Here is a 12,163-nt window from a genome sequence, read left to right on the forward strand (position 1 = left end):
CAGCGTGTCGGGGGGTCGGAGAAGGGGCAGGGGGGTTCTGGAGGGAGCAGTCAAGAGACAGGGAGCAGGGGGAGGGTTGGATGGGTCATGAGTTCTGGGGGGGGCTGTCTGGGGGTGAGGGTATGGATAAGGTTTTGGGCAGTCAGGGTACAGGTAGGGGGTAGGGTCTCAGGAGGGGGCAGTTAGGGGACAAGGAACAGGGAGGCTTAGGTAGGGGGTGGGGTTCTGGAGGGCAGTTAGGAGCAGGGGTCCCAGGAGGGGCAGTCAGGGGACAAGGAGCAGGGGAGGTGTCGGGAGTTCTGGGGGGGGGGGGCTGTTGGGGTGGGGACTGGTTGGATGGGGCATGGGAGTCCCGGGGGTCTGTCTGGGGGTGGGGGTGTGGATAAGGGTTGGGGCAGTCAGGGGACAGGTAGGGGGTAGAGTCCTAGGGGGCCAGTTAGGATGGGAGGAGGGTCTCAGGAGGGGGCAATCAGGGGACAAGGAGCAGGGAAGCTTAGGTAGAGGGTGGAGTCCTGGGGGGCAGTTAGGGGCAGGGGTCCCAGGAGGGGGCAGTCAGGGGACAAGGAGCAGGGGGAGGGTTGGGAGTTCTGAGGGGGGCGGGAAGTGGGAGGGAGTGGAAGGGGCAGGGGCGAGGCTAAGGCAGGACGGGGCGGGGCTAGGGCGGGGCTCCTCCCATTCTCTTTTTTGATTGTTAAAATATGGTAACTCTAGAGAACAGGGGTCCTTTGTCCCACCCACCCTGAGATGAAGAGATAGGAGTAGGGTAGCTTCCAGGCCTCGCCCTTGAGCCTGGGTGTATCTCTTTCGATGGGTGGACTGGGCCAGCAGCATTCTTCTCTTCCTACCTCCCACAGCCCTCTGCTGGGCTGGTGTAGGTGGGTCCTGCAGTTAATCCCACACTGAGGTGCATGGGGCTGTTCAATCCTTTCAGAGCTATTGTTTCAGGCTGGCTGCAGACTTGGGCAGATGTCTCTGAATTGGTTCTGTTGACGTCACTAGGCATCACCCTAGGTAACTCGGGAGGGTGGAAGGCCACTAAGTGTCAATGAAGCCTTCCTGCACTAGGCCTAAGTGAACCAAACTCTATCCTTCCATGTTTAAACTCTAATCAACCTCAAAAGCCAGGTGCAATTGGAATATGTAAGCAACCAGTTATCTGTGTGCAACCCCCTGCTCAAGCAGTAATAATGAGGCCTGCATGTTTCTGGCTGTAGGGAAAAAGGACAAGATAACGGTTTAAAGAAGTTACTAATAAGTTAGCTGCCAAGAATGACTTAACTATTACCAGGGATGGGAGGGGTAGAGGGAGGAATGGGGGGGAGAAAGGGAGGGCTAGAAGGAGGAATGGGGGGGAGAAAGGGAGGGCTAGAGCGGAAAGGGGGGGTGAGGCTTAACTGCAAAATGTATAAAAGAAGAAAAACTGTTCCTGTTAATGTGCTTGATCTGAGACGTGCCTGTCTCCTAGCACCGCTTTGGGATCCCAAATAAACTTTGTTTGCTTCTCCCCCTGGTGTGTTTATTGGTGCAAAGCACACCGGGCAACGAACCCGCTGTTGCTTTGCCTCGGGCACTCTGTGCTGGCAACAGTTCCATCTGGGTTATATTTTTAAGCTTTGATTTACACCCCTATGGGACAGAAACCCCAGCTTTTCTTACACACTGGAAGTGCCAGTGTAATCGGATGATTCCAGGAGCTGGGGCCCTCAACCCAGACCTGTACTGCCTATACCTAGATAATCCTGCCCTGTCCTGGATTGGTGCTCAGGTAACTCCGGCCCAAGGCTTGGCCCCTGGCTGGGGGGAGAGCTGTGAATGGTGCTGCCTCTCGGTTTAGAGAGGGATGTGGCTGATTCTTGCCATCACCTGGGTGCCCAGCTCTGCCTGCTTCTTGCCTGGTGGCTGAGGGGGCTCTGGCTGCTGCTCCCTGGTGATGCTCCCAGGGCCATCTGGTGAAGAAGCAAGGGTGGGAGCTCAGCCCAGAGCCACTCTAGTGCTAGCTCCAAATCTCTGTCCGGGGTGGGCTGAGGATTATGGTCTAAAGTACATCTCTGCAATTGTCATCCTCTCTATGGCCCAAGTCCTGTATGTTTTGGTTTCTTGGTCAGCCTCCTGCAATGCATTCTGGGTAAGGGCAGCACAGCCATGAAGGTGCCCCTGTACTCCCTTGTGTGGCTGCCTAGGCTGGAGCCCTGGGTTTGGCCACATTGTGCTGGAAGTAGCTATGCAATGCTGGGGGAGGGCAGGAAAAGATGAGGCACAACTTTTGGTTCAGAAGATGATACCGTAGCCTAAGAACATAGGACAAGCTTCAATGTTCCCCTTAGTACACTTACAACAGCACGCTGAGAGCACAATGGTTGCTAAAGCATTTTATTCACTGAGACCCTTCCAGGAGAAATGCGTCTTGATTCAGTAGAGATCAGTGGCTCGTCTCAAAGAGCCGACCTTGCCACTCATAGAGCCCCACTCGCTGAATCTCCGGTACTGCCCTGGCCTCAGCAGGTATTGGCGGCCTCTGTAATTCGGCAATTCATAAAGGATCCAGTACCCGTCCAGCACAGAACAAGAGAGCATCTCGGGGGAGCGTAGCTGGTCCATGACTTGCGGAGAGTCCTCGGTTAACTCTACCATGTTGCCTCTGTGATCCTCCTTCTCATAGATCTTTATCCTGTAGGTGCCCCTGTGCTGTGACAGAAAATGAGACAGGGTAATAGTGACTGCAGCAGGCTGGCTGCCTGTGATCCTGGGCCCTGAGTCAGCCCTGTGCACTGCTCCAGTGATGCAAAGGACACTTATAGCTGCCTCTGGTCCCCAGAGGAGGGGAATCCTTGAATGCTGCAAAGGCAGCACCTCCACCCATTTGAGTCGGACCTCTGCCAGCCGTGACTCCCACCCTTGGTGCAGGGAGCATGTCTGCCCAACCAGACACAAGAGGGGACAGGGCTGCAGTGTACAACGCTGGCCAATCCTCAGCCGGCACAGTGCTCCCATAGGCCTGGGGTTCTCAATCTTTCTTTTTCTGAGGCCCTGTGATGGAGCCTGCTTGCCCTGCACTGGTACCGCAAGGGTTAACTCTACTCTTTGGGCTGAGGAGGCCACGCACCCTCGGCCCTGCTGGGCATGCTCCAGCTAGAGACCAGGTATAAAAGGGAGCAGCCCAGCTCATTCAGGGCTGAATGCCAAGGAGGGAGGACGCCCGCTGCAGTCTCCAGCCCGGCAAGTGCTGAGGCCCCAGAAGGCAGAAGCCAGAGACGCCGAGACACAGGACAATGCCCAAGCTCCTGCAGGCGCCCAAGGAGCGACAAAGCTGCTGAGAGCCGCACAGGCTGAGGAGCCTACGGACTTTGGAGATGACAGGACGACTCCACCAGGGACAGGATAGGAAGTAGCTCAGGGGGACTAGGCATTGTACTGAGTGGTGTCCGTGTGTTTTGGGTGGATTCCCCACTGACTCAGTGGTCACTGTGAGGGCCCTGAGCTGGGATCTGGTGGAGCAGGGAGAGCACTGGTCAGGCTAATCAGCCCTACTGAAGAGGGCCATTATACTGACTCTGGGTATTGGGCCATGCAGCCATGGGCTGTTCCCTTTTATACCTGACCTCCAGCTGGAGCATGCCCAGCAGGGCCGAGGGTGCGTGGCCTCCTCAGCCCAAAACAGTCATTGTGGCACAGGGGGCCTGCTGACTCGGGCCACAAGGACACACAGCCCTGAGAGGGGGCAGCAATATTGACATTTATCCGTAGGTCAAGCTATCCCAAAACAAGGGGTGATTGTATAGATTCAGCCACAATGCCATAATTACCCTCACCCCATCCCAAGAAGGGACAGGGCGTGCTTGCCCCACAAAAGGCCCCCTAACATGCTGTAAAAACTCCACGGCCCCCTGTGTCACAATGACTGTTTTTCTGCATATAAAAGCCGGGGTTGCCATTAGAGGGTAAGGTAAGGTAAGAGGCAAGCAGGGCAATTATCCAGGGCCCATTCCACAGGGGGCCCTGCGAAGCTAAGTTGCTCTGGCTTCAGCTTCAGGCAGCTGTAGAGGAAGCTTTCCTATCCTATCCCTGCAATGTCCCCCCAGCCATCCTGGAGGGATGACCACTAGGAGGAAGAAAGCAGTTCTCGTTTTCAGTCCTTGGGAGCTCAGTTGAAAATGATCAAGCAAGAGCCTTATGACGGTGGCTTGGGCAACGTTGCCATTTTTAAAAGCAAAATCCAACTCACAGGTGGTATCATCCGGCAGGACTTAATGGAGGTGCTGAAACCCTCAGACTGCATGTCGGGATAATCCCCCCGTTTCAGAAAGAACTGCTGTCCCTGGAAGTTGGGACGTTCATAGAGCATGAAGCAGCCACTTTCCACGCGGACGGAGTTACAGCGGCTGAGCTGACTTTGAAAATCCGGCCGGTCGCTGCTGCACTCAACGGAGCGGCCCTGGAAGTTTCTGTCCTCGAAAAGAGTGATCTAGTGCGAGAAACAAATGGCAGAGTTTGCAGGAACATCCTATACAGTGTGACTGCGTCCTGGCATTCCAATTTCTCTCCGTTCAGCACACTAAGCCTGGGAGGGGGACGTGACTGGGGCCACCGACGTTTGCGCGCCCCCTCCGGTCGCCATCCCGTCCGCACACCCGCACCGAGAGCTCCCCATCCGGAGTATTTTGCATTTTACTGACTCTTGTGATAAATTGATATACCCCTGTGACTTCAGTGGAATTGATCCTCATTTACACAAGTGTAAGCAAAAGCAGAATTGGGCTGTGAGAGATTAATATACAGGGACTAGTAGAGGCAGTAGGACCCCTAGCTCTGCATTCTTGATTCTCCTCTCCTATTGGTATAGGCCAGGAGTAACTCCTTTGAAATCAACAGACTAACTCAGATGTAAATGAGAGGAGACTCAGGTCCCTGGCTTCAGACTGACATACCAAACAATCCAGTCCAGACAGGTTTCTCTTACCTTTTCCATCGTAGCTGGATTCAGGCTGCAAGCCATAGTACTCCAGCTGGGTAACTGCCTTTTTATACCTCACAACCAGTGCTAAGTGTGCACACGTTAACAAAAGTCTTTTCTCTGTTCATAGAGCCAACTCATGACTCTGGAGGCTCATTCACTCTTTGTACTAGTGTCCATAGGTTTTGTGTAGTGGGGAACAGGTTTTATTCCTATTGTTACCAGTGAGCAGTTCTGGGCCCTGGATCTGTCAGCACAGCCATTTTTACATTGAAGACAACATAGTTCAGGAAAAGGGAGAAACTTCTGGCCGAGTGACAGAGGGGACTGGATGTGATGGCATCAACAATCCTTCTCTATAGAGTCTCTGCAGTTACATTGTTATTAGTGATGCAGAAGTGCACTGTACACTGACGGAAGAGAGTTCAAACGACAAAATAGAAAGCAGGGAGATAAAAACTGAAATGTGTATGTCAAAAGAAAAAAAAAAAGTCAAAAGGGCTTAGGTAGACCTCACGTGTGTTTTTGCCATTCAGTAGCTTTGGGGTCAGCAGTATGGAGTCTGGAACAGCCTCCTGAGAGACCAGCATGAGATGAGCCGTAGGTGTGCAGCGTCCATCCCCATCCACGCAGGGCTTTTCTGAGTCCCCAGGTGTGATCATTACCCACACACCTCACCACCCCACATCTGAGTTGGTTGAACTTGTATACAGTGGCCATACAGCCAGTGTGAAAAATCGGGACAGTGGGTGTGTGTGTGTGTGTGGGTGGGGGTAATAGGAGCCTATATAAGAAAAAGACCCAAAAGCTTGTACCACAGATAACGTAGGAGCCTGAAGGTCTCCCATCAGGCTGAGTGATGAGAGCGTAATGTAGATACGAGCAGTTTGTTCCCATTCTGCTCGCCACAGTGTCACAGCGTCCACCGTTGAGCAGTTGAGTAAGGGTATGTCTACACTGGAATCTTCAAAGCGCTGTTGTGGGAACGCTCCCGCGGTAGCGCTTTGAAGTGTGAGTGTGGTCACACGCGAGCTCTCTCAGCGCTCATGGTAATCCACCTCCACGAGGGGATGAGCTCCGGGTGATAGGAGTGCGGCTCCCAGCACTCTGAGCCTGTCCACACTAGCGCTTTAAAGCGCTCAGAATTGCTGCGCTCAGGGGGGTGATTTTTCACTCCCCTGAGCCAGCAAGTTAGAGCACTAAAAAATGTAAGTGTAGACAAGCCCTAACATAGTGCAGATAGGCGTTCTAATGATAAGTTAGTGGTGAGGCACTGCCTATGTATGTATCTTTGAAAAGTGGCCCTGGTGGTTATCTCTGGATTGTGTCAAGGAGGTTCTTTGCTATAATATTATGCCTGATGTTAGAGGAAAGGATATTAGAGAGGACAGGGAGCCAATCAGTGTTTGTTGGTCCTGTAGTCCCTGTTATTCTCATCATTTGATTCAATAGCACAACAACTAGTATGGTGTGGCAAGAGTTTAACCACACAGGAGCACAGTATTGCCCAACTGAGTAGCAGAAAGTTAGGGCTGAACTGCACAGTGCTTGCACATTAGCGCCTCAACTTGAGCCCGCAAGCTTCTTTAAGAGGCTATTTCTGCTGTTAATTTTCTGAGCTCTCCTGGTGGTTTGGTTGTTATGGGTAAGAGTGCAAGCTAGAGTGACTCCTAGATATGCTGGCTTTGGGTCATGAGCCAGTCATTCTCCATTCAAGAACATGTTGAGTTCTTGTGAAGCATTAGCTTGACTAAGATGAAACCATGACAACACAGTCTTTGACATACGGGGATTAAGTCTCCATTTCTTGCAGTCCTCAGGTTGTCCCCAGTCTTTTTGAAGTATTTCTCTTGACATTAGACAGATATCATCTGCACACTTGAATAGCCTTGAGGTAGTTGCAGACAGATCGTTTGAAAACATATTGGAAATAAGTAGGGGCAAGAACAGATCTCCAAGGGATCCTGTTCTTCTGGATCCTCCATGCACTCAGTTCATTTCCTAACATGGTTTGGAATTGTCTGTTTCAAAGCATCACTTCTATAGTCACAACAACCCATCAAGGTGACATCTTGACCAGCAAGCCAGTGTGCCAGGTGGCATCATATGCTGCTTTTGAGTCAAGAAGTACAGCCCCGGACATCATGGGGCACTGGGATCGAGGTTTCCAAGATGACCTCCAGCTCTGCTGCTGCTTCTCCAAATCTAAAAGTATGGAAAAAACAGAGGAGAGCTGCCTCCATACTTATCCAAACAAATGGTACCTGAGCCTCGTGGGATAGGGCTAATAGCTGTAACAGCAAAGGTTGCTGCTCAGACTGCTGAAATGAAATCAACAGTTTCCATCCGACAGATCACCATGACCGAGACCGTGTGCACTGCAAGCTCTAGCCAGATAGACTGGTGAAGCAGAACAGACTTTCTGAAGTGGAAGATGATTTTAAAGAGAACAAATAACAGGTTATCAAGAACTGTAATGATATCAAGACCAAACTAATTGAGGGAACAGATAAAGGCAAAACTTCTGAATTTGTCTCTAAATTGCTAAATTGTAGGATTTTCTAGTCACTTTTTATTTTCATATAGACTGGGCATACCGGACCCTTGTCCCCCAGCCAGCTCTCGGCGGTTGGCTTAGAGCGTTTGATTATGAAGCTCCACCACTAAGAAGCTTATACTGCAAAAATCGAGAGAGACATGGTTTGGTTATGGGAAGAACCAGCAATTAAAACACTGCTCTCTCAAGATTATGCCGTGATGTAGTTGGAATGAGGGCAGCTTTTAACCAAGCGAAACAATTGGCTAGGAAGTTTATTAAATACTTGGCTAAACTCTATATTAAGAATGGGGATAGTATTATGCAGTTCCCCTCAGGAGGCAGAAAAATACCTCCAAATTCTGCAAACTCCCCTTTGCAAGACAAGACATCTATGGAATGATCAGAGCGTATGGAATTTTGATATTGCTCTCTGACATCTGACATGGTTGCTGTAAACAAGTTGAGCGCTTATTGATATGTTAGTTTCTTTTCTCTTTTTTTTCTCTCTCATTGGGGCTGAAGGGTTAAAACGTTATTAACAATTTACTTCCTATTGCCTTAAATCATGGGGAAGGAGCATGAATGTAAAATCTATCTATCATCATTGCTTTATTAGATGGTGCTTCCTGATGGACTAAGGTTTATGAAGGTTCTATTGGTAAGAGATGACTACTGTCATTGTAATGTTCAGAGCCCCAGGGGCTGCGAGGATCTCCAAGTTTTGCCTGATCTGACTGCCCCCTCTGGTTAAAAAACAGTCCAAAACTACACACTTGATAAACAAATTTTTCTTTTTGATGGTAGGGTACTAATGTATATTTCTCTCTCCACTATCTTTTTCTGTCTTATTTTTATCACTTTATTTAGTCCCTCTTTCTGTCTCCATGCTGGGAGTTTCCTTCCCATGCCGGTAGAGTATGTACTAGGTAGCTACTCTCTACCCCTGGATTATATAACTTTGGCTGCTTAGATATTTAAGAGTTGTTTACTGCACAGGAAAATTTTTAATGTCTCATTTATTCACTAAGGGTATGTCTACACTACGGGATTAATTCGAATTTATATAATTCGAATTTTGGAAACAGATTGTATAAAGTCGAATGTATGCGGCCACACTAAGCACATTAATTCGGCGGTGTGCGTCCATGTACTGGGGCTAGCGTCAATTTCCAGAGCGTTGCACTGTGGGTAGCTATCCCATAGCTATCCCATAGTTCCCGCAGTCTCCTCCGCCCATTGGAATTCTGGGTTGAGATCCCAATGCCTGATGGGGCCAAAAACATTGTCGCGGGTGGTTCTGGGTACATCCTCCCCCCTCTCCAGGGAAGCAATGGCAAACAACTGTTTCGCGCCTTTTTCCTGGGTGAACAGTGCAGATGCCATACCATGGCAAGCATGGAGCCTACTCAGCTCAAGACATCAGTCATGAACATTGTAAAGACCTCGCGCGTTATCGTGCAGTTTATGCTGAACCAGAACCTGCAAAACCAGGCGGCGAGGAGTAGGCTACGGCAGTGCGGCGGCGAGAGTGATGAGGACATGGACATGGAATTCTATGAAACCGCGGGCCCCGGTGCTTTGGAGATCATGCTGTTAATGGGGCAGATTATAGCCGTGGAACACCGATTCTGGGCCCGGGAAACAAGCACAGACCGGTGGGACCTCATAGTGTTGCAGGTGTGGGACGATTCCCAGTGGTTGCGAAACTTTCGCATGCGTAAGGGCACTTTCATGGAACTTTGTGACTTGCTTTCCCCTGCCCTGAAGCGCCAGAATACCAAGATGAGAGCAGCCCTCACAGTTGAGAAGCGAGTGACGATAGCCCTGTGGAAGCTTGCAACGCCAGACAGCTACCAGTCAGTCGGGAATCAATTTGGAGTGGGCAAATCTACTGTAGGGGCTGCTGTGATGCAAGTAGCCAAAGCAATCACTGAGGTGCTGCTACGAAAGGTAGTGACTCTGGGAAATGTGCAGGTCATAGTGGATGGCTTTGCTGCAATGGGATTCCCTAACTGTGGTGGGGCGATAGACGGAACTCATATCCCTATCTTGGCACCGGAGCACCAGGGTACCCAGTACATAAACCACAAGGGGTACTTTTCAATGGTGCTGCAAGCACTTGTGGATCACAAGGGACGTTTCACCAACATCAACGTGGGCTGGGCGGGAAGGGTTCATGACGCTCGCGTCTTCAGGAACACTACTCTGTTTAAACGGCTGCAGCAAGGGACTTACTTCCCGGACCAGAAAATAACCGTTGGGGATGTTGAAATGCCTATAGTTATCCTTGGGGACCCAGCCTACCCCTTAATGCCATGGCTCATGAAGCCATACACAGGCAGCCTGGACAGGAGTCAGGAGCTTTTCAACTACAGGCTGAGCAAGTGCAGAATGGTGGTAGAATGTGCATTTGGCTGTTTAAAAGGTCGCTGGCAATCGTTACTGACTCGGTCAGACCTCAGCCAAACCAATATCCCCATTGTTATTGCTGCTTGCTGTGTGCTCCACAATCTCTGTGAGAGTAAGGGGGAGACCTTTATGGCAGGGTGGGAGGCTGAGGCAAATTGCCTGGCTGCTGATTATGCGCAGCCAGACACCAGGGCGATTAGAAGATCACACCAGGAAGCGCTGCGCATCAGAGAAGCTTTGAAAACCAGTTTCATGACTGGCCAGGCTACGGTGTGAAAGTTCTGTTTGTTGAAAACCCGCCCCCTTGATTGACTCATTCCCTTTAAGCAAACCACCCTCCCTCCTTAAATCACAGCTTGCTTTTAAACGAAATAAAGTCACTATCGTTAAAAATAATGTATTCTTTATTAATTGATTATAAACATAGGGAGAGAACCGACAAGGTAACCCGGATGAGGTTTGGGAGGAGGATAGGAGGGAAGTAAAAGGCCACTGAAAAAATTCAATATAATAACAGCCTTTTGGTTGGGCTGTCCACTGGGGTGGAGTGGGAGGGTGCACGGAGCCTCCCCCCCCCGCGTTCTTACATGTCTGGGTGAGGAAGCTATGGAACATGGTGAGGGGGGAGGGAGGTTATACAGCGGCTGCAGCGGCACTCTGTTATCCTGCTGCCGTTCCTGAAGCTGGGACGCCCCAGACGCCGGAGCATGTCTGTTTGATCACGCAGCAGCCCCAGCGTTGCAGCCTGCCACCTCTCATCTCAAGCGGGTGAGGAGGGAGGGTTGTTTGCTTAAAGGGAATGACCTCACGTTCACTGGCATCTTTCCTGTACTTAGATACTGTGTCCTTCCACTCATTCAAATGAGCTCTTTCATTGCGGGTGCATCCTTTATATCCGAGTACATCTCGTCTCGCGTCCTCTTTCTCCACCGCCTTATCTGAGATAGCCTTCGGGACGGAGGAAGGAGGCTTGAAAATTTGCAGCTGCTGGAAGGATGGAAAAAAGGAGAGAAGTTTTTAAAAAGATACATTTTACAGAACAATGCTTATACTCTTTCACAGTGAAAAACACTATTCACATTACATAGCACATGTGATTTCAGTACAAGGTCGCATTTTCCATCTTAATATTGAGTGCCTGTGGCTTTGGTGTTAGAGATCACAGACGCAGGTCCGGGCAACAGAATTCGGCTTGCATGCGGCCATGGTAAGCCATTGTCTTTTGGCTTCTGCGCCCTCCTTTCCCACATACCAAGCAAAGCCCGTTGACTGCTGCGGTTTTCCTGTTAACCTTCAGCAGCAGAAAACAAACTCCCCCCCCCATCCAATTCTCTGGGATGATCGCTTTATCCCTCCCCCCACCGCGTGGCTGGTATCAGGGAAGATCCCTGCTAGCCAAAGGCGAAAAGCTCAGCGCCAATTTCCCCCCCCCCCCCCCCCACGCCCTTGGCTAACTGCAGGGAAGGATTTCTTTTCAGCCACAGGCAAATAGCCCAGTAGGAACGACCACCTCTGTCCCCTTAATTAAATGCCCGTATTTCAACCAGGTTACCATGAGCGATATCACTCTCCTGAGGATTACACAGCGAGATAAAGAACGGATGTTGCTTGAATGCCAGCAAACACCGGGACCATATGCTGCCAGGCTTTGTCATGCAATGATACCAGATTATTTGCTACTAGCATGGCGTGGTCAAGTGTCCTACCATGGAGGACGGAAAAAGGCTGCACTGCCCAGAAACCTTCTGCAAAGGCTTTTGGAGTACCTCCAGGAGAGTTTCATGGAGATGTCCCTGGAAGATTTCCGCTCCATCCCCAGACACGTTAACAGACTTTTCCAGTAGCTGCGAATGCATCCCAAGTCCTCAGGGCAAATTAATCATTAAAAACCGCTTGCTTTTAAACCATGTTTTATATTTTAAAAGGTAAACTCACCTGAGGTCCCTTCCATGGGGTCATGGTCTTGGGTACTGGCTTGGGAGGCTTGGGAGGGTACTTCAGTCAGGCTGAGAAAAAGATCCTGGCTGTTGGGGAGAACGGAGTGCCGGGTGCTCTCCGCAAGATCATCCTCCTCCTCCTCTTCCCCGTCCGCAGAATCCTCAGGTGTAGCTGATGAGATTATCCCCGCCTCGGAATCCACGGTCAGAGGTGGGGTAGTGGTGGCGGCCCCCCCTAGAATTGCATGCAGCTCAGCACAGAAGCGGCATATCTGCGGCTCTGACCCGGAGCGACCGTTTGCCTCTTTTGTTTTCTGATAGGCTTGT

The 12,163-nt window shown here is 50.5% G+C and overlaps 1 protein-coding gene across 1 annotated transcript; it reads right to left on the minus strand.

The window, feature by feature from the left end:
* Positions 1-2,362: 2,362 nt before the first annotated feature.
* On the minus strand, positions 2,363-4,966 carry LOC135974250 (gamma-crystallin B-like). Its single transcript, XM_065561272.1, has 3 exons — positions 4,958-4,966; positions 4,223-4,462; positions 2,363-2,685 (listed from the first exon to the last, which is right to left on the minus strand). The coding sequence occupies exons 1-3, from the start codon at positions 4,964-4,966 to the stop codon at positions 2,410-2,412; spliced, it is 525 nt and encodes a 174-aa protein (XP_065417344.1). The 3' UTR covers positions 2,363-2,409.
* Between the last annotated feature and the right edge of the window lie 7,197 nt (positions 4,967-12,163).

This window comes from Chrysemys picta, chromosome 11 (assembly GCF_011386835.1).
Source record: "Chrysemys picta bellii isolate R12L10 chromosome 11, ASM1138683v2, whole genome shotgun sequence".
NCBI lineage: Eukaryota > Metazoa > Chordata > Testudines > Emydidae > Chrysemys > Chrysemys picta.

What these genes read in the sequence shown, in the direction of transcription:
- LOC135974250 (XM_065561272.1), bottom strand. An exon ending in CCTGCCGGATGATACCACCT is followed by an intron (nt 2,686 to 4,222) that starts GTGAGTTGGATT and finishes TTTCTGTCACAG; the next exon opens with CACAGGGGCACCTACAGGAT.